At 35.9% G+C, this 25582-nt stretch overlaps 3 protein-coding genes across 5 annotated transcripts; all 3 read left to right on the forward strand.

The window, feature by feature from the left end:
- The first annotated feature begins 2689 nt into the window (after positions 1 to 2689).
- On the forward strand, positions 2690 to 7236 carry LOC307172462 (uncharacterized protein). 2 transcript variants are annotated; one of them, XM_079894870.1, is made up of 7 exons: positions 2690 to 2965; positions 3284 to 3497; positions 4246 to 4362; positions 4476 to 4532; positions 4641 to 4880; positions 6445 to 6564; positions 6675 to 7236. In XM_079894870.1, exons 2-7 carry the CDS (start codon positions 3324 to 3326, stop codon positions 6738 to 6740), a joined length of 774 nt encoding a protein of 257 aa, XP_079750996.1. In that variant the 5' UTR covers positions 2690 to 2965; positions 3284 to 3323; the 3' UTR covers positions 6741 to 7236. The 2 variants fall into 2 exon arrangements, with proteins under 2 accessions (XP_079750996.1, XP_079750997.1); XM_079894871.1 differs by having other exon boundaries at positions 3295 to 3497.
- Positions 7237 to 8577: 1341 nt separating this feature from the next.
- Positions 8578 to 16680, forward strand: tmem176l.3a (transmembrane protein 176l.3a). 2 transcript variants are annotated; one of them, XM_079894867.1, is made up of 12 exons: positions 8594 to 8862; positions 9201 to 9400; positions 9548 to 9640; positions 10457 to 10531; positions 12546 to 12665; positions 14873 to 14968; positions 15072 to 15113; positions 15230 to 15310; positions 15595 to 15651; positions 15727 to 15918; positions 16012 to 16131; positions 16231 to 16680. In XM_079894867.1, the coding sequence occupies exons 2-12, from the start codon at positions 9227 to 9229 to the stop codon at positions 16294 to 16296; spliced, it is 1116 nt and encodes a 371-aa protein (XP_079750993.1). In that variant the 5' UTR covers positions 8594 to 8862; positions 9201 to 9226; the 3' UTR covers positions 16297 to 16680. The 2 variants fall into 2 exon arrangements, with proteins under 2 accessions (XP_079750994.1, XP_079750993.1); XM_079894868.1 differs by lacking the exon at positions 10457 to 10531 and having other exon boundaries at positions 8578 to 8862.
- A 4615-nt stretch (positions 16681 to 21295) lies between these two features.
- On the forward strand, positions 21296 to 24028 carry LOC307171776 (uncharacterized protein). The gene is made up of 7 exons (XM_079893609.1): positions 21296 to 21459; positions 22256 to 22461; positions 22595 to 22708; positions 22923 to 22979; positions 23087 to 23290; positions 23550 to 23669; positions 23771 to 24028. Exons 2-7 carry the CDS (start codon positions 22288 to 22290, stop codon positions 23834 to 23836), a joined length of 735 nt encoding a protein of 244 aa, XP_079749735.1. The 5' UTR covers positions 21296 to 21459; positions 22256 to 22287; the 3' UTR covers positions 23837 to 24028.
- The last annotated feature ends 1554 nt before the right edge of the window (positions 24029 to 25582 follow it).

Here is a 25582-nt window from a genome sequence, read left to right on the forward strand (position 1 = left end):
GGGCAAAACATCTTGCTCATGTTCATGTCTCCTGCACTTCAAGAAATGTGTTAAATGACGTTAGAACTTTATTCAGGAAATTCGTAATAAACTTTACTAAAGCAATGTGCATTTTTTAAGTGTGTAGATGCACCATTGTTTGAAACTGTGCTAGAGAAGTCATGTAAGTATGCCAGGTGCTTCAACAAACAATACTTCTAGGATGCAGTGCACCTATGTTTTCTCTCTAATGAGGAAGCGTTACACTACTGAGAAGTGCGCATGCAAAACCAAAATGGGCGTTTACCAATCAGTGGCCAATTTCAAACTACAATAAATGTTTTTCAACCATTTTTCAACAGACTTGCTAAACCACCCCACCCCTAAACCAAGCCCCCAGTGGATTAGAGCAAATCATAAAGCGGTTGAAAATGCCCCACTGATGACACCCACTATTGTTCTGCCTGCATGATCTTGTGCTCATCAACTACAAATCACTGTTAGTTCAATGTCACTGTCTCCACCCATGTGTGCTGTTGGCTTTCATCAAAATTTCAATGCTGATCCAACACACTTTAAACACTGAAATGTCAATCTCAACCAAAATTATGGTTTGGATCAAAACTCAACATTCTATCAATGTTCCCATGCTATCTGTGCGATTAATTTCAACACTTTACTTACTTTGAAAATGAATGTATGTTAGTAGATTTAGGAACAATAAATAAAATGCATGTAAAAAGCATGCTAAAAACAGAAATACATTATATGCACCATTGTTTGAAACTCGGAGAGTTCATGCATGTCAAACACACAAGACTTCCGTATAGGACGCACCTTGTGTTTTCTCTCTAATAAGGAAGCATCAATTAACTACTGAGAAGCCCACATGCAAAACCAAAATGGGCGTATACCAATTAGTGCCAATTTTCAAACTACAATTGGTGTTTTTCAACCATTTTTCAAAAGACTTGCTAAAATCATGAGGGCCCACCCCTAAACCAAACCCCCAGTGTATTAGAGCAAATAAGGTAACACCATTGAAAGTGCCCATCATGAACTGAAACGCCCCACTGATTGGGAAACACCCAGTAGTGTTTTGCACAGATACATGCCTGCAATATATTGTGCTCATAAACGAAGACTCACTGTTAGTTCAATGTCACTGTCTTCACCCATGTGTGCTGTTCCCTTTCATCAAAATTTCAATGCTGATCCAACACACTTTAAACATTGAAATTTTGATGTCAACCAAAATGATGGTTTGGATCAAAACTCAACATTGAATCAATGTTACCATGCTGTCTGGGTATGCAGCATACTCCACGGATAGCTTGATCAGGCAGATGAGGCACTGAGTAGGACACTTAGTTCTTGCCTAAATGTTCAAATGTGAAAACGTGTTTAATGTTAAAAAAATGTTTTAGGAAGATGGGTACCAATTACATTTGTGTTAATTTCTTTACATTTTTTATCCAATGTCCTGATTGTTTATTTGTTCTACAAATATTTATGAAGATGGGTACCAATTACATTAGTGTTTTAAATTTCAGATCAGAAGAAGGCACAAACTGATTACTGTACTATGCAGTGATATCAAAATGTTTGAAAATGTGAAAAGAATGTTTGATGTTGAAATTTGGATCCCTGTTACTTGGCACACAGGTTTAAAACTAAAAAGTGTAACATGAGTAATAACCACATAAAGTACAGTTTGGGAGGATGCATAAAACTGTTACATTAAGTGCTGAATTATGTCATTATTTGTTTCTTTTGTCAGACTGGATGCTTCTTTTGAGTTAGGGAGCAAATTGCACACAATAAATGTTTGAAAATTTAACATGTTTTTGACCGTTTATTCAATAGAATTAAGGAAATGTAAGATAGTCTGGCAAGTAATAACTATTTATTTGAAATGAGTAGTTTATTTAATACATAATCTTGAATCACAGTTCATTAGTTCACATAACCATTATTTAATTTATTCACATCAACTGAACATGATGGTGGAGCTTAAATAAAATGTTAACTTTTAAGTTGGATTTATGTGATTTAATTGGATGGAAAATTGACACATAACTAAAAAACATAAGTTTTAACTTTTGGGGTTAAATATTTTTTTGAGTGTACTAGGCTACATCAATAAAAACACAAATTTGCTGGAAAATAATGGCATGTAAATTACTGATTGGTGTGTCGTTTTAACATTCTTAACTGTCTGATGTGGTGTATATTATATGATCATTGTTTCTTAACTAAATAAAGCGATACAATTAATTAGCTTTTAAATACATGCTCTATTAGCTTACATTACTTTAAATATTAAAACATGAACGAAAGCTGCACGATATGGAATACTTGGTGTTGTTTGGCTCGGCTGTATTATTGAACCTTACACAAAACAAATAATTCACTAGATATGCATTGTGTGAACAAAGCAATAATATAGTAATAGGCTAAATTAAAAACAGGATGTATTCAACTCCAAATAGCCCTACATGAAAAAAGCATCTTACCCCATTAATAGATCATTTGCAATGTAGTACTAATTTGTAAATTTAACTATTTTGACCACTTGGAAACGTCACGTTTTGTGAACCCCCAGTCTCGCTCTACTACCGTAATAGCAATAAACAGCAGATAGATGGCGCTGTTTGAATGTATACAATAATCAATTATTTACAGTGTGTTTAAAATTCGCCCTAAAACCATTAAATCTTTCTTTTATATGATTCAACATGTGGAGTGATTGTAACATTGGTTACTATTAAAAATAACTATATTGCTTACATCTCCCATATTAAACAGTAATTCAAGTCATCATGAACAAGAACAACATCATTCCTGTTATACTTGTTTGAACGCTATGAGGAAGTCACTTACTGGAAAAAACAAAACTCCGCCTTACAAAAAAAAAAAAAACCCCAGCAAAGACTCGTGGCATCTTTATTCTGGACTGAGACTCTTCTTAGACGTGCCATACAAGGTGAGTTTGAGATAACACACTGTGTTTCTTAAGATAATGAACAATAATATAATAAACTTAAAAACAAAAAGACAATAATTGTAATATTAATGAACAAACTGTGAATGGTTAAACAGCCTGCTGCACCACAACTTCCTTACAGAAAACACAAGCTGTTTGATTTTTACCCTGTTTCCTCCTTCTAACTTTGATTCAGGTCTAAACTTGTTTAGATAAATAAACATATTCATCTATTGTATTTACATACTATCATCATTATAATTAAAAGTCTATTTAAAGTGTTAAATGTCTATGCTTTGTCCTTATTGTTTCATGCAGTAATCAAACAGGAGGATCAGCCATTGTTACCTGTGGAAAGATGTCTATGACAGTGTCTCAGGGTGAGGGTTTGACGGTCATCACCGTCTCCCCAAACCCAAAGAGCAAATGGCCCGTTCTGTGTCAGATTCTGAGACTTCTGTGCTGCAGTCCAGTGTGTTTCGTATCTCAGAACATGAAAGGAAAGCTGACGAACATCCACACAGCTCTTGGGGTGAGTCAGACACTTACAGTAATTGCAAAACACACTTTTTGATTTTCAAGTCTTGTCATTTTAGGCAACTTTGGATAGATTTAAGTTAAAAACTATGGCTCGGTTTCACAGACAGGGCTTAGATTAAGCCAGGATTAAGCCTTAGTTCAATTAGGACATTTAAGTAGCTTTTAAAAAACATGCCTTAGAAAAATAACATTACTGGTGAGCATCTTGAGACAAAAAAAATGGCACTAATACTGTATATTTTAAGATTTGTCAGTGCAATTTGCTTTCAGTTAAGACATGAATTTTAGTCTGGGACTAGATTTAAGCCTTGCCTGTGAAACCGGGGGTAGGAAAGATACCTAAGATTTAAGATGCTTAAAACTGTTTTACAGCAATTTCACAATTTTGCTATTGGTTTTGTCAGTACAATGTATTAGAAACATTTTTGAAACACCTAAATCAAACAAAAATATAACATGCATTTTTTGGAGTAGGCTAGTCAAAATTATATTAGCGCCAGGCTACAACTTTTAGAAAAGTTACATTTTAGCTGCAAATATATTTATGCAAGCTAATTCAATTTATTCAAACAATATAGCCTACGACATTTTGGAAAGGTCGTGAAGTATTTCGCCTGTCCATAGCGAAGGCAAACATTTGATTGGTTGGCTTACAATGTCATTGTGCCAACTAGGTATATTCTTATTTTAAGATTCTTGATAGCTGGTGGCATAAAAAATATTCTTCTCTTGTTCCATAGATTGTGCAGATGATAGTTGGTGTCATTAATATTGTGGTGGGGATCATGTTTATATCCCTTGGCTTATACTGGAACATGGATATGATGGCCATGGGACCCTTTTGGCTCGGCAGTATGGTAAGACTTGGGCCTCATTTTGTATCATTCTTTTGATTTATCCAAAATCTAAAGCAAATAAAAAAAAAATTAAAATGCACAGATGTTTTTGTTTGTTTGTTTTTGTCTATCAGTTCTTTGTAGCTGGAATTGTGTGTATTCTTGCAGCTAAGTTTCCCTCTTCTTGTCTGGTAAGTTTTTATCAAAGGAATCTGTGTTTTTGACAGTTGAATTTCTGCAAGTTTAAATATATATATATATATATATATATATATATATATATTGTTTGTGTTTTACAGCTGGTCATCGGAATGATTCTGAATGTAGTCTGTGCTGCACTGGCTATCACAGGTGTTGTGCTGTATTCATTGGACCTTCGGTGGACTGATCATACTGGATACTACTACGATTCTTGTGCCCAACGCTACAATTCTTATTCAGGCTATTCAGACTATAATAGTTATGATCGTTACCAAATGCCTTCCCCTGAAGACAGACGTAAAACAGAGGCCTGTCTGTACTACAAGAATCTCATTGAGGTAATAATTCTTTAGATGGTGGTAAGACGAGCAACTGTTCATCAAATCTTCTTCCAAACAAACTCAGTTTAAGGTTTAGTACTTTTCCAAAAATGCAAAAAGGAATTTCTTGGTCACTTCTTTCCATGTAATGCCAAGCTCCAAAATGAAAAAAAAAAAGCACCATAATAGTGGTTCATATATGAACCAAGTTTTAAGTCCCTTTTAAGGAAAGTCTGTTTACTCAGCGGCCATTTTTGCAATGTCTCCGGGAAACTACAGAGTGCAACAACAAAGCCTGTCCACTTTTTCAGCGCCACTGGTTCCAGAAGTATTTTTTCCATTCATTTCTCCCATTGATTTTTAAAAAGTCTTTGTTAAAGAGCTATAAAGCCATGAACCAAATCAAACAGCTATGAGGTGAATCATAACATAACACAAACTTTGATTTGAAGCAAAAAAGTATTTGAAAAGCAGACAAAGGTACAAGACTGTGTTCTTAACGTCTTTAATGAGGGAAAGAATTACAATTCTTTGAAGCATTGTGAACAGTATAATCAAATTAAACTACTCATTTAAGATTATATAAAATAAAAATAATATATTTTAAGTTTATGGCAAAATATGCAGATATATACAAACTTTTAAATATTTTTAGAGCGTAGGGAGACGCATTCATTCGCATTCGCAGTGATTCGCAGTGATTTGCTAGTCATTCGCAGTGCTTCATGGGAGTGGGCAGAGCTAAAGAGCTGTTTTGGAGCGTTTTGTCTGTTTCAACTCTCTGATTGGTCATCAAACGTAATGTCATCAAAAACGATTACTTTCAAAATAAGTTGCAATAATGTGGGCTGTCGGCTCCAACAGAAGCAAATACCATCGATTAACAACCTTGTAGCTCACAGTAGGTGTAACTTTAAAGGTTTATAAGTTACCATTCAAAATCAATTTCCCCATGGAGAAAATGCATGGAGTTTTTACTTTCTATTTCGGGAATCCAAGACCAAGTCCTCTTTACATAAATCTACTGAAATCTCAAACTACTCGCAACACTCACATTTAAAAAACATATTTCAAATTAGCAACAAAATCCAACATTAACTGTCCCACAAATGGTGTTTCTTGTGCTCAAATAGTGTTAAAAAAATCGTATTTTTTCAGGCTAGACCAGCCAATGCACATGTGCAGTCCTAAGCACTCGTCTCAGAACACTATGTGCATCCCAATTCGCATACTTGTGCACTATTATATGCCGTTTATATTAGTGCAAGTATGTTCACTGAAAATTCCAAAAGTGTGCTTTAAATACCCGGATGATGCTCTTAATTAACTGAAAAAACAAAGTGTGGAATGTTGGCTTTAATTACGTGGTGGAGGTAAATAACCTTATAAAATTCATACATTACACGGCTGAGTACATAGTCCATGGACCATGTACATAGTGTATAAGTGCATTGTGTATAGTGTGTCATTTGGGACAGTTGGTAATTAACTCCATGTTGCATGTTGCACTTTCTCCCATTCGTAAATAATATGAGTGCACTGTCTTTGTATATCTAAAATCCTTATATTTACCCACCTCTAGATGGCCTTCAGAGGACTAGATATCATGATGATAGTGTTGTCGGTCCTTCAGCTCTGTGTGAACATCAGTTTCTGTGTTTTGACTGGGAAAGCTTTGTGCAAGAAGGATGAAGATGCAGAGGTACTGTATCATCATCATCATCATCATCACCACAATCAGTCAAATCCACTGTGATCATGAGCGATTCTGAGAGCTGCTATGTGTGTTCATGTGTGTTTGTGGTTTTGCAGTCGGTGGAGGATCCAGAACTTCACAAGCCGCTCCTGGAAGACGTCGCTGTCGCTCCTGCATGTTAGAGAGACAATAACACACATTTCTTTCTTTTTTTTAATGGAATAGGATGGCATTTCATGTCTCAATATTGTAGTGAAATGATTTAAAGCAGATGCCCTCCATCTGCAACACTACTCATTAAATGACGTTTAATTAGACTTATTTTATCCCATTTAAAAGTTGATCTCTCTATAGATTAATGGGTGTCACCTTTTATTGCCATTTTCAATTTTGTTGTGATCTTTGGGGCTTTTTTAAATAAATGATTGGAACACTTTGGCATCAATCCTTTTTTGTATATTTATTATAACTTCCCTATATCTTTCACTTTGTAGAACAATTAAAAAACCTATATGTATTTATTTCACATATGCTTTTATCTAAAGCAGTAGTTTTGCAAATTTTCAGGCCAAGTACCACCAAAGTCCCTTTCAAGGATATCTAAAGTCTGTTGTACCTCCTTTAATCAAACCAAAGCAACCAAGTACAACCCTTGAGCGCAAAATTAAAAGGATAGTTCACCCAAAAAATCTGTCATTATTTATCCACCCTCATGTAGTTCAAAACTTTTTTTTTATTTTTTATTTTTTTTGCCCATACAATGAAAGTCAACCCTATTAGAATGTTGTTTTGGACTCCACTAACATTGTATGGATAAAAACATTCTTCTAAATATCTTATCTTGACCTGAACATAAACCAGATTTTTATTCTTTTTTTTAATATATAATATTAACATAATTCCCTAAAATGAACGGATTACCTTAATTGTAGTTACAATAGTATACCCATTTATTTGTATTGAAAAGAAAAACATTGAGTATAGATGCACCTATTTTTTTTTTATGTTAAACTTGCAGGAGAAAAAATGTGGTTGTGTGGGTTTAAACCCTGTAATTAACTAAATAAATCACAGGGTTTAGATGGGGAAATGAAGCCTCATGAAGCTCCGAGGACAGGAGAAACGATTCAAATTCATATCGATCATATCATATCATTAACAGCTGTGAAGCAGGAGAGTCTCAAGAGAGGCCAGGTTATCCCGGTATATTTTGCTGTTGATAATCATGTAGCCTACATTTAGCAATATAGCAAATGAATTATGTATTTGACGTATACGATGTTATGATGAACAATATGCCTTTCTCTAACGTTTTGAGTTGTTTAAATCATTTCTAAGATGCTGATTTTTAGAAGGTAGCTGTCTGACTCTGAGATGGTGAATGGGAACATGGTTTGTGTAACATTAGCAACACATTAGCTGTTTGATAACATAGTAAAGCAAAATGCTAATCATATTAATTACCATTATGTGTCCAACATTGTAGAGAGTGATACATAAAACGCATTACCATTCTGATGCATAGATTGTAGACAAACCTGAACAATTCACTCTTCCACTACTTCTTCTGAATCAGTTTCTGGTTCAAACATTGGCTGAATTAAACCAGTATTCCCACTTGCCATCATGCAGCGTTTACTACTGTAAAGTTATGCGAGTTGATCAGGTATTCTATGGGTATTCTGAGCTCATTGAGTGGAGGCGGGGCTAATTTGCATATTCATAGTTCAAACGAAGCAAGGGTGTATGTAGAGTTACATTCAGGCTAATTTAAGTCATGAAGAATTTTTTTCCACAAGAAGAAATTTTGGTGATCAAAGATACCCCCCCCCCCCCCCCCCCCCATCATAATATCCCCTTAAGGGGCTCTGTAAAATCCCAATCAACAGTCCAAAAATGACCCACAAAGTAGATAAATTATAATATATTTCTTACAAAAACTGAACCACACTGTTCCAATGTGATGGAAATTCCGACACCCACAGAGAAACCGCTAGTGATTGAACAGAAACATGCATCGATCATGTGATTTCTGAAAACAGCACAAGCCAGCCTCAATGCGTTGCCTAGTACCTACATGCAGTGGAGCCTCTGAGTTATACGTTTCATAACTACTTTAAAGGGCGTGCTGTGTCTTAATATTCGTTAATGTCAACAGTGTTCTTTAGTGACGCCATGACTATTATTTAAATTTCAAGTGGAACAAGGCGATGTGAAAAACACTGACAGGTACAGCCCAACCTTTATCAGATCAGGAAAATCAACTCTCAGTCTGGACTGGACGTTACAAAAGTTATTCATAAGGTGAGTCTGAGTTTTTTTTGTGTTTCTTAAAATCTGTGAAATTCACGTGCTACTTAAAAAAAGTACAATGTGAAATGTAAAACTTGCTTTTATAGATAACATTCGCAGGTGGATATTCACTTCCTTGTAAAAATAAATAAATAATAAAAACACGTTGATGCAGTCGACGAGAAACCGACAGTAAACTGTGCTTCTGAATAATTATGAATATTCCAGAACTTGTTTGAGAAGGTGAAATTAAATGTTATGAATTCAGATAACTATCATAAGAAAATTTTCATTTGGGTGATTGTGAATTTGTGGTGCATGAGACTACTTGTTTCTCTTGTTGTGGGCAGGTAGAAGAATCACTTCCGTCTGCAGCATGCCTCTGACAGTGTCTCAGGTTGAGGGAATGACGGTCATCACTATCACCTCAAACCCAAAGAGCAAATGTCCCGGACTGTGTCAGATTCTGGTTTCTCTGTTCTGCAGTCCACTGTATTTTGTATCTGAGGATATGAAAGGAAAGCTGATAGACACCCAGAAAACTTTTGGGGTGAGTTGCACTGACTGAAATCTTGATTTCATAAAAAAGATTTAAGATGCTTAAGTAGGCCTATGTTATGTACTCTTGATTTGGCATATCATGTTTAAAAGCTGGAGGTCCATCAACTGGCACAAATATTGTTCTCTTGTTTCATAGATTGTACAGATAGTAGTTGCAGTCATGAATTTTCTGTTGGGCTGTTTTGGCTTCATCTTCTTTTTTATGACATCTGCGTGGGCCAGCAGGGTGGTAAGATTTTTATGTTTCTAAATCAGTTCATGCTGTAAAATGAATGAATGGATGTGCGTGTGCGTGTGTGTGTGTGTGTGTGTGTGTGTGTGTGTGTGTGTGTGGTTCAGGTATACCCTACGTTATGGGGACAAAAATATCCCCACAAAGATGGGAATATCAGAAATCCTTGTCCTTGTGGAGACATTTTTTGGTCTTTTTTTATAAGCTGAAAACAGCTTTTAAATCATACTAAATTATGTTTTTTTTTTGTAATGTAAAAAAAGTATAAAGTATTCTGTGATGTATAGGTTTAGGGTTAGGGACTTGGCTCCATATAGGGGGGAAAGTTGGGACAATTCCAAGGACTGACAGGGGCCCCAACAAATAAGTAAAAACTAATTTAATAATTGTATTATATTATACACTATATAAACCATCATCATTGAATATATTTCAAATAATAATGAAATGAATGATGTCTTTGATTTTACTTATTTTGGCAATAAAAGTTAAATATCCTCATTGACCAAAAAGTAAACATTCATATTGACCGACCACCCCCCTGTATCTGCATGACATGGTTTGGTCCTGCCTTAGCGTGCGCGGTGTTTAGTTGCAGACAGTCAGTCGATGCGCCAGAAACACAGAGACCACAATGTTGCATAGTAAAATAAAATCTGGTTTTCAAAATCTTGGGGTAGCCTTTAGTCTGTGAGTGGTATTAACCTGTTGTCCATAGTGAAATAAGCTAGCTAGCTTTCATTAACATTTAATCAGTGCAGGGAAACGTTTAGCAAGTTATTCATATTAAATCATTGTCCATGCCCCTTTTAGCAGACTAAACAACAGATGAGTCAGCAGCACCCCAGTCTCCCTTTAACTGTACTCCTCTCTGCCCCAGTGAATAAGGTGAGCAACACTGTGTTAATGACTTAGCATCATTCCAGGGAGTCTGTGTGGGGTTCTCTGATTGTCTCTCTTGCTCTTTTTCCCATAACAAAAAAGAAAAAGAAATATTTATTAATGACAGAAATCAAACACAAATTATTATTTCTCACATAATGACCATTATGACAAATAAAAAAACAACCTCATGTCTGTACTGGATGCAGTTAGAAACAATGAGTATCTTACCTCAACCGGCATGTAAGTTACAGACAATATTAAAATAATCCAGTTTGATGCGTTCATTTTTACTGAATTTTGGCTGTTAAATGACATCTATAGATACAGACTTTATTATTCCCATCATTCCAAACCTCAAAACCTATTGATTTAGTGATCACTTGATCTGTTTTGTAGCACTATAATAACCCTGATGTGGAAATTCCATTTTACACGTCAACTTTATTTTGTTGTTGGCATATATGTGCAGTTATGTTAAAAAATCTGCTGTTTTCATTGTTTTGATATGATGATGTTAATTTATTTGAATTAAAAAGTTAATATATATTTAGGTTTTTTAGTCTTTCTGTTTTTTAAAATCTGTCATTAATTTTACAATAAAAATACATTGAGACTGCAAAGGATTGCCTTAAGGACATTTTTATGGTGGCTTTTAATCTTGCATCAAATAGTGAACTGCATACTGTATGCAGACTTGCATTTACAAATCACCAGCAGTAAATATTGTGCTAGTACTAGTATTGAACTACAAGAAGCACGACAGTTGCAAGCCTTTGATTAGAGTTATGTAAAGCTTTTGATGGGACAGAGTCCTAGAGATCTGGTGACAACAGCTGCCCAATTTGATTTTTTTGTCATGGGGCCCAAAATTCCTGGTTAGGGGAAATAATATACAATTTAAATTGCGGCTTGCGGTTGATTCACTGATTAATTGCAAAGTTTAACCACCATAAATTGAACATTTATCATTTTTGTCTCGGCAATTTACACATGTAAACGATTCCAGCGCAAGAAAGAAGGAAAAATAACTAAATTCAGTGTTCGCGCACTGTTTTCTCTGCGCACAGCCGCACACTAGGGGTTAAACAACTTCAGATATTTTTAAGTCGACATTTATGTGATAAAAGTCGAGTCGTCGTTGACTAGTCGCTGATGACGTCATTAATGAACAAATAAGCCTGAACCTCGAGCTGAGACTCTGAAGCGGGTTGTCTTGTACACAGTTATGGCATAAGATTCAGCGCTGCCACAAGGCTATTGCTCCTACATAAGTTCTTTTGTCTTTGGGTTGTTATATTTCTCACAGATTTCGGCTCGTTCTAAATCATATACAGATAAAGTAGCACAGTAAAGATTACATTTATTTGAATGCATTAGTGTGAGAACAAATGTGTGTAAATGAATTCTACTTGGCAGCGTCTCTCTACTAATAGTGAAGCTGTGGGTTTTAGTTACTAAGAAAGTGATGCTAGAACTTTTCAGTTTCTAAGCTATTTTATTGATAAATCACAGAACTGTGTGTTGACCGTAAGTTTCTGCTCTACTGAATGTTTCTGTGTGCGTGCGTGATGTGCGAGCTAACTTACTTTATTTGTAACTTTGTTATATTGTATTTATCAGTGCTTATAATTAGTTTATTTGCTGATCTGAAAAATGATCCGAGACTCAAAAACCGTAATATGATCCGAACCGTGAGTTTTGTGATCTGTTGAACCACTAGTGGTAATGTCATTATTCATTACTGAATAACAACCTAATTTTTGGTCTGTTAGTTGGATTTATGATACTTTTTTTTTCTTCTAAATGTCGGATTTTGACAGCACCCATCTCCTTTACTTTCCTTAATTGTAAAATTTTTTAATTCTTTGTATTCCACACTGAAAGAAATAGTCACAGGTGTTTGTAATGACTGTGTTATTGTTTAAATTCACATTTTTGCCTTGATTAGAGCTAGTGTTCATACTGTATTTTAATTGTTTTTCTTTTAATGACTTTACACCCTGATCATTTTCTCTAGGAGTCCTTCGGAGGACTAAATATGACAGTGATGGTGTTGGCGGTTCTTCAGCTCTGCGTGGCTGTCAGTTTCTTGGTTTTGACTTTAAAATCTTTGTTCAAGAGGGGTGGGAGTGCAAAGGTACCGTATCATCACCACAATTAAGGCCTGTTCACACCAAGCACAATAACTATGACGATAACTATAAAATGTATTGATCATTCTAAATCTATGAGAATGGGAAAGTCTAAAACCAGAGCTGTAACAATAGCAACACAGAGGAACAATATGGTTGGAATCACTTTCAGAACAATTTTTTTTCCAGCTGAATGATGGAATGAACCGGGGCTGGCGGAATGAAAAAATGAATGCTGTATTGAATGATAAAAACATTGACTGCCAATCAGAATCAACCCGACTTTAAAGAGGCCATATTATGCCCTTTTACAATTCTATTCTACTAGAATAGGTTCTAAAAACACATTATTTGCCACATATTTGTTATTGTTGCAGGTCCTCTCTTCCTAGTCTGTCAGTAACGCTCTGTTTAGTTCCTGTCTCTATGAAGCCCCTCCTTCCGAAAAGCACAGTGTGCTCTGATTGGTCGGCTGGACCAGAGTGTTGTGATTGGTCAACCTCTTTGAGCGTGTTTCGGAAATGTGATTCCCCTTACCATAACTGCATTAGATCTGGATAAAAACAGCGTCTCTTGCGCTGTTTAACTCCGCTTTTAGACACACTTTGAATTGCATTCAACTTCACCAAGTGGCCTAACACTAACCCTAACCCATATTTGACCGAGGGAGCTGGTTTACTCATGTACACTTCAGGTAGATCCACAGACCACAATGCAACACGATTGTGACGTCACAACAGCAACTTAATTCAAGTGATCAAGTGCTTAGGGCATTCGATTTAAACCCATTACAAGGGTTCCACTAGTAGTGAGCACTCATGCAACGTAAGCAATGACATACATCTGAGTGAACGAGACAGAGGGAATTAGGGAGGGGCTTTAAAAAGTAGACTTAGATGCAGCCTTGGACATGGCGACAACACTATACTAATGTCTTCCCTTTTTTGCGCATGCCTTAGGTGGGAATTATTTAAATGAAGAATATTTCCGGAAAAAAACTCGACTACAATCGAGGCATTTCAGGGAGTTCACAAACGGTGACACTGATGTAGAGTATAACTCCACTTAGAGGGACTTTGTGCTTTGCAGAGATTTTTCATGCTCAAACAGCAACATTACACACTTCAGAAAGATGAAAATGTAAAAAAGCACAATAGGTCCTCTTTAAAGAGCTTGAGAATTTAAAGCAGCAGAAGACATACCACAGCACACGCTTATAATAAACAGAACGTTATAGTCTGTTGGTGTGGACGCTGTATGGTTATCGTTATATCCTTATCAGTGGCGGCTGCTGGTCTTTCAAAGAGGGGAAGCTCATTTTCGGCCTACATCATAAAAACTGTCCATTTATTTATACGTAAATTCTACGTTCCTTTTCAAGAAAATGCTCTGTGACCCTGTGGTACCAACTAGGCATCTTTTCCAGTGACTTGACCAGTGTCCTCTCAATGGCCAGCAGAGTTAAATATAATTGTATAAATGTAATAATATAATAAAGTATAATACTACTACTAATATATATTTTTAATTAATTTAATAATTATTTTTTAATTATTACTAATAATAATATAAAAAATATAATAAGTAATAATATAATAAAGGTATAAATATATAATTGTGTGAAATGTTTTATGAAAATTGGCTAGCAATTTCGACAAGCAAATACCAAGAAATAAGTTGCAGCAGTTTGTCTTTCGACTACAGTTGAAAAATCGAATAGCTTCAGCATCAGCGACTTTTTGTTGTATGAAATCGCTGTCAATCAAAAGGAGATGCAGCCTTTCGACAGACCGTCCAATCATCACGCAGAAGCCCAGAGTCCAGGCCAGCCCACTCCCCGTTCACCCCCAGAGACGCTGAGCGTCCGTGGACAGGACATAATTGCAGCATTTATACAATGACCGTCTAGTTTTGAAGCACTGAAAAAAACTGTAGTCAATGGACGCTGGGCTTCAACAGGGAAATGCAGTCAGCCGACCTGTTATATAACTGATTCTGAACAAACTCGTCTTTGAGATGAACGTGTTCTAACGCATTTTTAGTCCAAATGTTAACACAATAGTGCATATTTGACCATTCATTTTTTGACATTATAGGGGAAGCCGAGCTTCCCTTGAAAGAAATCCCCACTGATCCTTATAGCTATATCCACTGTGATCATGACAGTTTCAAAGAGCTGCTTGTGTGTTCATGTTTGTTTATGGTTTTACAGTTGGTGGAGAACAAAACTTCAGAAACCAGAAGTGGAATATGCCAATATCCATTTCCTTTTGTTCACAGCTGTAACATGACTCTTACAGTGTCTCAGGTGAGCGGCTGACGCCATTACCTTAAACCCAAAGAGCAAATGGCCCACGCTGTGTCAAATTCTTTGTACTTTATGCTACAGTCCAATGAATTCTGTATTTCAGGATATTAAAGAGAAGCTGGCACACACCCACACAGCACTTGGAGTGAGTTAGATACTTAGATTTTTTTGTTGTTGATATTATCAGATTTACAAAACAGTTCATACTAGGTGTTTTGTCATGTGTAAAACTGGGACAAACATTGTTCTCTTATTCCATAGATTCCACAGATAATAGTCGGTGTCATGAATATCACAATGGGTTGTTTTGGCTTTGTTTCTTCTTTTTGGATCGGTGGTGTGGTGAGACTTATTTCTCATTCTGATCATTTTTTATGTTTCTAAATGAGTTCATGTAGTACAATGAGTGAGCTCATTCAAAAAGTAAATTATCTATGACATTGATCTTGGTTAAGGACATGAGGCTTTCAGAATGCTCTACATTTATTTATTTATTTTTGCATTTATTTTCATATGATATTTACTAGAATGAAGTTGTAATTTACATTTTGATAATTCCCTAGAATAATGTCAAATCAAGCATGTTTGGATAAACCAATGTTTTATTTGTTTGCTTTGCCTTTTAGTTCCTTGTTGTTGGAATCATGTGTGTTCTTGCAGTCAGGTTTCCTAGTCCAAGGCTGGTGAGTGTGGATCAAGAGCTTTTTGTTTTTGTTTTTTACTGAGCATCAGTGATTTCTATTGTTTGTGTTTTACAGCTTGTATTTCTAGTGATTCTGAACATCATCAGCGCTGCACTGGCTATCACAGATGTTGTGCTGTATTCAATGGACCTGTCAATGGGAAACAGTTCAGGCTGTGTTGAAGGTTATTATTATCATTCATCTTATCAGCGTGCGCAAGGAGAGAGTAACTTTGAGACCTGTTTGTACTACTGGGATCTCAATCAGGTAATGATTTGATTTATTTATCTTTTTCAGATAGTGTAAAAATTGTTGTAATTTTTTTTTTTTTTTAAATAATACACTGATGTCCATTTCTAGATGATCGTCGGAGGACTAGATATCATGATGATAGTGTTGTCGGTCCTTCAGCTCTTTGTGACCATCAGTTTCTGTGTTTTAACTGGGAAAGCTTTGTGCAAGAAGGATGAAGATGCAAAGGTACTGTCATCATCATCACCACAATCAGTCAAATCCACTGTGATCATGAGCGATTCTGAGAGCTGCTGTGTGTGTTCATGTGTGTTTGTGGTTTTGCAGTCGGATCCAGAACTTCACAAACCGATCCTGGAAGATGCCGCTGTCTCGTCTTCGCAGACAACATGAACACAAACACATATTTTTATTTGAACACATTTTCTTTGTTTTTGTAATTGAAAGTGAAATGATTCATGGTGCCATCTGCACCATAGACGTGAAGTTACATATTTTAGTATTTTCACAAATATATTTGGTACTTTTAGAAAGAAAAGGGCTGCTTTCTGAAATAAATAACTTTCTGTGACATTTGAGCATAATGACATCAATTACTTTTTTCTTTCTTATGTAGATCACACATCCCTTTTTATATCTTTTTTTTTTTTTTAGATCAAGCCTTCCTGCTCTTCGTAGAACATTTACAATTTACATTTATTTACAGTTGGAATATTGTTTCTCATTAAACCTAACAATTACAATGGCATCGTTCTTTGCAGATTGAAGGAATCAGGATATATATATTATGTTGGCCATAATTTACCATTAAACAGTCCATACAGTATGTGCACTCTTCTAAACCCATTTGATAGCTTTGTGTGACGAGCAGCCCAAATAATTATTCACTGAAAAACATCCCCTCTGCCATAGATATCAAATCTCAATTGTACTTTAACATATTAAAACATCAAGCCAACATCATGGCAAAGAAACAACGAGAGCAACTTATCTGATTAAAAATTGACAATATGGAAATAGTCAGTTTTCCAGCTAATGTGTTTACATTAATTGTTTCTATTTGTTTATGGTTTAATTAGAAAACAACAATTAAAAGCACTTGTCATTGATGGGAAATGTGTACTCCTACATGTTAAAATAAATTGAGAAAAGAGACAGATGACTGAAAGAGTTTTAATATACCCACCACACCACTACAGCCAAGTCAGCCTAAAATTCCTTTGAATTTTCTACAGTAATACCAGACGTTTTTGATCGTGTGGGGACATCTTTTTAAAAAAAACAAAAACAAAAAACAGCTTATAAATCATATTAATGATGTTTTTTGAAATGTAGAATACAGTTTGTTCAATATAAAAATTATGTCTATGGAAAGTCCCAAAAAACACCGAAACCCATGCGTGTCTTAAAAGTTAAAAATTCTTTTTTTAAAATATAAAATCTGGTGGTTTGCATATATATTTTTTACTTTTATTATTTACTTAAATTATTTTCTTCATGTTTTAGGGGCTTGTAGCTGGAATCATGTGTATTGTTGCAGATAATTTTTTAACTTTTTCTTCTACAGTTTATAGTTGTTTTACAGCTGGTTATTGCAATGATTGTAAACATCACCAGTGCTGCACTGACAATCACAGATGTTGTGCTGTATTCAAAGCAACTGGCATGGGGAAATCGAAATAAACAATACTGTCACTGTTAAAGTGCAGTCTGCAACGTCTTCCCCCAAAGATAGTGAGATCTGTCTGAACTACAAGCATCTAAATCAGGTAATGATGCAGTTTTATTAGATGGTGTGTAGGAGCCATTTGTTGTATTGCAAAGTTTTTGTTGTCCACTGAGAGGCGCTGTGAATCAGTATAATCAAGGGGGTAATGTTTCAGAAAAAACTGAAGCTTCCCCGGGGGCCGCCATTGATTAGCAGATCATCACCTGCTGTTAGCATTCCATTGACTCCCATTGAGTCACTTTGACAGCGAATAACTTTACATCTGAGGCGTTTAAAGACTCCATTTGTCCTTTATTTATTTCTAAAGAAACATGAAAATGTATAAAAGGCTCCATTACCTTGTATCTTACGTTATGGCCCCGTAGAAGCAGTTTTTGTAAAAATAGGCTAACAACTGCGTCATAACCACGCGACTCTCTGTCGCACAGTAGAGAGATTACCGTATGGACAGGAGGAGAAGGTCACAGGCAATCGGGGGGACGTGGAGGCAAAATTACTAAATAATTAATCAGAATACTCAGCAAAAGTTGCTCCTGCTCCTAGCTCATGGACAGCTCCTACACACACTCTCCATCTCTGCAAGTTTCGGAAGGGAATGATTCAGATTTCTCTTGGCACAGCTACTAGAAGACAGACGGGTTGCTCACGTCACATCTACGTCGTCAAGCTTAGTTTGAGTCTGCGCAGTACGGTCAGCCATCAGGAAGTGAGTGCTTCTAATTGACTTCACTTTTCTCCATTGAATCCAATGGGGTCGCTGTGTCCATTTCTTTTACTGTCTATGAGTATTAGAGCACCTGAGTAACAAGTGTGTGCGTTGGTAATTGGGAAGCACACCGTTTTTGACCGCACTGTAGAATAGCGTGCAAGGTGGTTTATAGTCGTATGTTGTGTCTACAAGGTATGGACTTTGTGTGTACGCGTTTGTGAACAAGGAAAAGCCACAAGAAGTTTTGAGACAATATTTAATGGAGCACAATAAAGAAAGACATTTGTTTGCATTGTCTGCTTGGACTCTGTTTGTATGCGTTCTAAAATTGCTCACTCCTATTATCAACGGCAACGGCTTACTGGAACGCCATTATATGGTGTAAGACTTTACTATATCAAAATGACACACAAAAGATGACAGACTGATCTTTCTCCACCTCTAGTTGATCGTTGGAGGACTAGATATCATGATAATAGTGTTGTCGGTCCTTCAGCTCTGTGTGACCATCAGTTTCTGTGTTTTAACTGGGAAAGCTTTGTGCAAGAAGGATGAAGATGCAAAGGTACTGTATCATCATCATCACCACAATCAGTCAAATCCACTGTGATCATGAGCGATTCTGAGAGCTGTTGTGTGACACAATTACATGGCAACAATGTGCTAAAAAATGGGAAAAAAATGATTATTGTGCATTGTGACTTAATATTTGTTTTTATCAGCAGTGTTGTTTGCCTTTAGTGACATCAGACTATAAATTTGGTTTCTTTAAATGTCAAGAACAGCAATATTCCAATTGAACGCACGAAACTTGAGCATTACGAGAATCACTGTCAGCTCCGCCTTTAACAATCCAGGAGGGAGTTAAACTTCCCTTACACCAGAATCCCTTTCAAGGACAGTCTGTTCATTCGGTGGCCATATTGGTATATCTGTCTTAGCTTGCACAGAATCACACATAAAGCAAGTCTGATACTGTGTTTCTGAAGATCTGTGAAATTAACTAAAGATTTCCATAACTAATTGCTTTTCTGGTGCATGAGCCTTCCATGTTGACTCTACAGAAATATGGCAATTTGCCATATTTTCATGCAATAAACACAGGAGGTTTGGCCATTATTACCTGTAAGAAGGTTGAACTCCTCCACATGCATATGTTGCAGTCTTCAGTTTCATACTGTAGATCAGAGCTGATGCATGTCTCTGACAGTCTCAGGGTGAGGCTTTGACGTCATCACGATCACCTCAAACCTATGAAAGGGAGGGTGGTGGATGTTCACACAGCACATGGACTGAATCAGACACACACATATATATAAATGAACTAAATAACTTTTTTTATAACAAAAATGAAACACCACTGAACTTGCTTAAGCTGGTTTGTGACGCCAGTTTCTTCTGGAAACAAACTTTTTTGCATTAATTTCGTGTTATCTCTGTAAAGCTGCTTTGAAACAATCTGTATTGTAAAACGTGCTATATAAATAAAAATGATTTGACTTGACTTATGTTCAATTTTCTGAGATATTTTGTTTGATGTCAGTTTTAAAAATTCATAGGTTTTTTCAGCAGTGTTTTTAATTTTGGATGTCACATTTGAGATTCCTGACAATAAAACTCAGTCTAACTGTTAAGATTGTATGATTATTGGAGTCGTAAACATTGCATTGCGTTCTTTTGACTTGATCCTCATTTTCAGTGCTGCTTTTTGGCTCGGTGGTGTTGTAAGACTTTCTCATTCTGCTCAATTAAAAAATGTTATTGGCTAAATCAGCTAATGTAATGCATAAGTAAGTTCATACTTAAAATAAATGACAGCGAAACACAACATATAGCCTATACATAGCTATTCTTTTTTTCTTGTAATCGAATGGCATTATGTGTCTCGTTTTAATGGTGAAATCTTCCATCTTAATAGCCTAATGTAATACCATCAAGCTTACATCTTACCTTATTCAATCTTACCTTATACAGTCTTAACATCTTTATTCTTTCCTTTAAAACAAATTGTATTTAAAGATGTTTACTAAACGTTAACTTGGGCTGTTTTTTTTATTTTATTTTGGCTTTTTTAAATAAATGACTAGCATCATCGGCTTTTTTGATTTTTTAGACCATAGTCTTCTACCTCTTTAGACTTTGAATAAACTAGAAATCTTTCCAATGTTTTAATTGTTGTCAAGGACATGGAAATGAAGAAACGTCTATCTTTAAAGTATATTAAAATAGGGGCCAATAAAAAAGTTAGCGACTAAAAACAACAAATAAACAAAACAACAACATCTCTCTGAAGAGGTTTGCATGATTTCACCACCAGGTGGCTTGCATCACATACAAGTCAGTCGCTGTAGAAAGTGTGAAGGCAGAACAGAGCTTGATAAATGCTTGATAAATAATGGTAGGGCCTAGACTGCCACACAGAACCTTGAGCTAAAATGTTCAAAGTCTCTAAACGTCCTTTTCAAATCATTTACGAGTCACGACCTTTATGTAGCTATATATTTTTTATTATTTTTTCCTGCAGCATTTAGGCGTAGTGTTGGTTATTACATTGATGCGTATGCCATCCTAAGTTCTATATAATCAAGAACACTGTCAGGAAAACAGCTCCGCCCATATCGGTAAAAACTAGGCTGGAAGCTAATGATGGGAAGTTGTTCCTTTCGAACAGTTCATTTAAAAAGAACCGGCTCACAAAATTGATTCAGTGATTCATTTATGTCATCGCGTTCTACGTCAGCACGTGATCTATGACGTCCCGCATACAACCTAAATATAATTTTTATTCACATTAAACTATGCTAAAATTAATGTACATCTCTTGGATGAAAATCTTTTTGTTCATGTATTAAAATAAAATGCAATAAACGACTCTTTACTTATTTGGAAGACTGTCGACGGTTCAGTCTGATTCGTGAATGAATCTTTGGCTGCGACTATCGTTTTTGTGAACCGGTTCAGAAGATTCATTTAAAATATACGACTCAAACGAACGATTCAGCGACATCGCTGTTTGTTTTTGGGCCAGTTCTGTAGAGTTCATTTATGCAGAAATTTCTCCAAAGTTTCGACATTTCCCTAAAATCTAGTTCCTGCACTTTGGACTGTTAGTCACAGGGTAAGTCTGAGTTGTTTCTTGAGCTCTCTGAAATAAAATAGAAAAAGTATCAATTCTGCGTCACGCTGGAAGTAGATGTTCGTGCAGCTCCATTTCTGGTCGATAAACACAACAGAGCACAGCTGTGCCAATAATCCAATGTATTCTAGAATTTGTCTGGGAAGGAGAACCAAAGTGGGGAAAAATGTCCTTAACTATGAATTCTATTAGGATTAGGGCAAGTTGACACATTTGGATTCAAAAGTCACTAACGTTAACTCTGCTCATCTCTTGCAGGTTCTCTCTGTTTTATAACGGAATACAGTGTATTAGTTGAAAATTATGTTGGACAAATTGTGTTTATCTGTTCCATTTTGGGAATTTTGTTTATCATAATTGTTTTCCAGTTTAAAGGGACAGACCCAAAAAATTAAAATTTCATAATTTAGGACTACTCACCCTCAAGTTCCAAACCTGTAAGAATTTCTTTCTTCTGTTGAACACAAAAGGAGATATTTCGAAGAATGCCCGTAAGCAAACAGTTGATGGGCCCCATTGACACCGTTAAAAAGTGTGTCAACAATAAAGAGCATTATGGCACATTATCCTAAAAAGCCCTGTTGTGACAACATGCCCTGCTATGTCTTCATTTGTTCACTGAACTGTATCTTTTTGTCCTGGTCCTTGTCAAGGCTTTAAGGTTCCTTTTGTGTGAACAAGCTTTGTTTGTTTCTCCTCTAAGGCTTGGTTTGAATTGATGTATTTATACCAAATATGATGTACTAGTATGATTATTTGCTTATCTGTCTTTACACAGGAAGTTTGAAGTCCATCACCTCCGTCTGCATCATGTCTCTGACAGTGTCTAAGGGTGAGGGTTTGACGGTCATCACCGTCTCCTCAAACCCAAAGAGCAAATGGCCCGTTCTGTGTCAGATTCTGGCTTCTCTGTGCTGCAGTCCAGTGTGTTTCGTATCTCAGAAGATGAAAGGAAAGCTGACGAATGTCCACACAGCTCTTGGGGTGAATTAAACAATTAAACATCTTTTAGATATTTTCATTTGAAGACTTTTACATGTAAAGTTTTTTTTTTTTTTTTTTTTTTTTTTTTTAATTCGAGACGTGCAAACAGAATTGTTTATTTTTTATTCCATAGACTATGCAGATAATAGTTGGAGTCATCAATATTGTGTTTGGGATTTTGCTTCAAAGCGTTTGGGTATGGAACACCATTACAGAGAGTAAAGCTGGTTTTTGGATCGGTGGTGTGGTAAGAATTATTTTACTCATTGTTATGTTTCTAAATCTTTTCATGTGTAGTAAAATAGTTGTGTAGTTTAATTGCTTGTGTTGTATTATCCTTAATTTTGATGCATTTTAATGATTTTGTTTAGGATAACATGAATATCCGGTGGGTCACTAAACCTGAATTCCACCTTTCATTTGAATGACTATGAAACACTTTTTATTTGTTTGCTTTTTAGGTCCTTGTAGTTGGGATCGTGACTATTCTTGGAGCTAAGTTTCCCAGTCCTTGTCTGGTAAGTGTCTATCAAAGCCATATCATACATTTTATCCATGTTTTAGGACTGTTCTGGTTTAGAAAAATTATTTTGAGCGTCACCAGTGTATTGTGTGTGTTTTACAGATGGTTATTGCAATGATTCTGAACATCGTCAGTGGTGCACTGGCTATCACAGCAGTTGTGCTGTATTCAGTGGACCTGGCTAAGGGAAACGATCCATACTGCGATACTGATTATTATTATTCGTCTTACGGTACCCCTGCAACGCCTTCCCCTGAAAAGATTAGGAGAACGGAGATCTGCATGCACTACAAATATCTAATTCGGGTAATTATTATATTTGTTTTATTTATTAAATGATGTAAAATCAAAAAGGTTGATCGGTAAAGTCGTTGAATAAATCTTTTGACAAAGTAATTATCTATACTTCAAGTGGCTAAAGAGGTAATATATTTGAAAATATATAACTGGGATTATATTTACAATTTAGGGTGAGGGTTGTTGAATTATATTTCAAATTGGATTAAAGCTTGTGTTTCTACTGTATTTCTTTCCTCAAGTGACACTGATCTTTCTCCACCTCTAGATGATCGTCGGAGGACTAGATATCATGATGATAGTGTTGTCGGTCCTTCAGCTCTGTGTGACCATCAGTTTCTGTGTTTTGACTGGGAAAGCTTTGTGCAAGAAGGATGAAGATGCAAAGGTACTGTATCATCATCATCACCACAATCAGTCAAATCCACTGTGATCATGAGCGATTCTGAGAGCTGCTGTGTGTGTTCATGTGTGTTTGTGGTTTTGCAGTCGGTGGAGGATCCAGAACTTCACAAGCCGCTCCTGGAAGACGTCGCTGTCGCTCCTGCATGTTAGAGAGAGAGAACATACAAAGCCACAAATATATACAGCATATACACCACCTCTCAATATAGTACTCCGATGATTTAAAGCAGATTATACATTGATGCATGTTTACTCTTATATGGTGTTTTCCTTATTTCTTTGCTTATTTCTAGAAAATAAGGTATGCTTTTTGAAATAAATGACTTGAGAACTTTGGCATCACCCCTTTTTATATATATATATTTGTTCCTTTTGTATTAAGTTTAAAATAATTAAAATTTTCCATCAATTCTCTTTTTTTTTTTTCTCTCGAGGATCGAGAAAATGATTGAATGATTGAAATCAAGACCCTTTTAGTTATGCAAAGATACAAAACATTCAGAACAGCAATGACTTGACCTGATTTATCAGTATATCTTTGGCTATTTGCTGATTCCGCCAGCAGGTGGTGTCAATATGCTCAAGTGTTGTGCTAATCATTTCCGTTAAGAGAGGGTACACAGCTGTGCCAAGGCTAATGAAAAGAACCTCAAGCTAAATGTTATCAAAAGTGGGAAGAACTTTCACCATGAACACTTCCCACATAAGAGCTCGAAACCCTAAATATCAAAATTGAAAAGCTTTCCCAAAATCCCAAAAAAGTTATCCCACAAATCTCCATCAACTGCAAGATGCTATCCTATCAATATGGGCCAACATTTCTAAAGAATGCTTTCAGCACCTTGTTGAATCAATGCCACGTAGAATTAAGGCAGTTCTGAAGGCGAAAGGGGGTCAAACACAGTATTAGTATGGTGTTCCTAATAATCTTTTAGGTGAGTGTAATTAGCCTTGCTGTAGTAATCAGTTACATGTGCTTCCTCTCGCTTACATTAGTTTACGTCACTGGGATGTCAGCTGTCTTGTAATGATGTGATGATTTACACTGTCTGTGTGCTCTGTGATCTTGTTATTTATAGTCCAGATGGATTTTAAGCGGTTGAACGCTTGAATCAACGCAGTGTTCAATCAGTTTTTCTTTCCAAAGTGACATCGCTAACTACTGGCCTGAAATGCATAATACAGCGTTTTTAACAATTAGATAAAGATCTAAATGATAAGAAAAGATCTAATAAAAAGCAGAAAATTACAGATCTTGGAAAATCTCTTGGGGCCATGAAGTTTTCATAAGGTGACAAAAACATATACTGTGCACACATGTATTAGACCTCATCCTGTAAAGATGACGTACTGTATGTTTCAGTGTTTAGAAGAGAACACTCCATTTCTCTTGAAAGTGTAAAGGTACCCTAAAAGACAAAATACGTATATTGAGCGTACAACGACAACAATGAGCTAAAAAAATGAAAAATATATATATATATTATTGTGCATTGTGACTTAATATTTGTTTTTATCAGCAGTGTTGTTTGCCTTTAGTGACATCAGACTATAAATTTGGTTTCTTTAAATGTCAAGAACAGCAATATTCCAATTGAACGCACGAAACTTGAGCATTACGAGAATCACTGTCAGCTCCGCCTTTAACAATCCAGGAGGGAGTTAAACTTCCCTTACACCAGAATCCCTTTCAAGGACAGTCTGTTCATTCGGTGGCCATATTGGTATATCTGTCTTAGCTTGCACAGAATCACACATAAAGCAAGTCTGATACTGTGTTTGAAGATCTGTGAAATTAACTAAAGATTTCCATATAACTAATTGCTTTTTTGGTGCATGAGCCTTCCATGACTCTGAAATATGGCAATTTGCCATATTTTCATGCAATAAACACAC

This window comes from Squalius cephalus, assembly GCF_949319135.1.
Source record: "Squalius cephalus genome assembly, chromosome: 15".
Taxonomy (NCBI): domain Eukaryota; kingdom Metazoa; phylum Chordata; class Actinopteri; order Cypriniformes; family Leuciscidae; genus Squalius; species Squalius cephalus.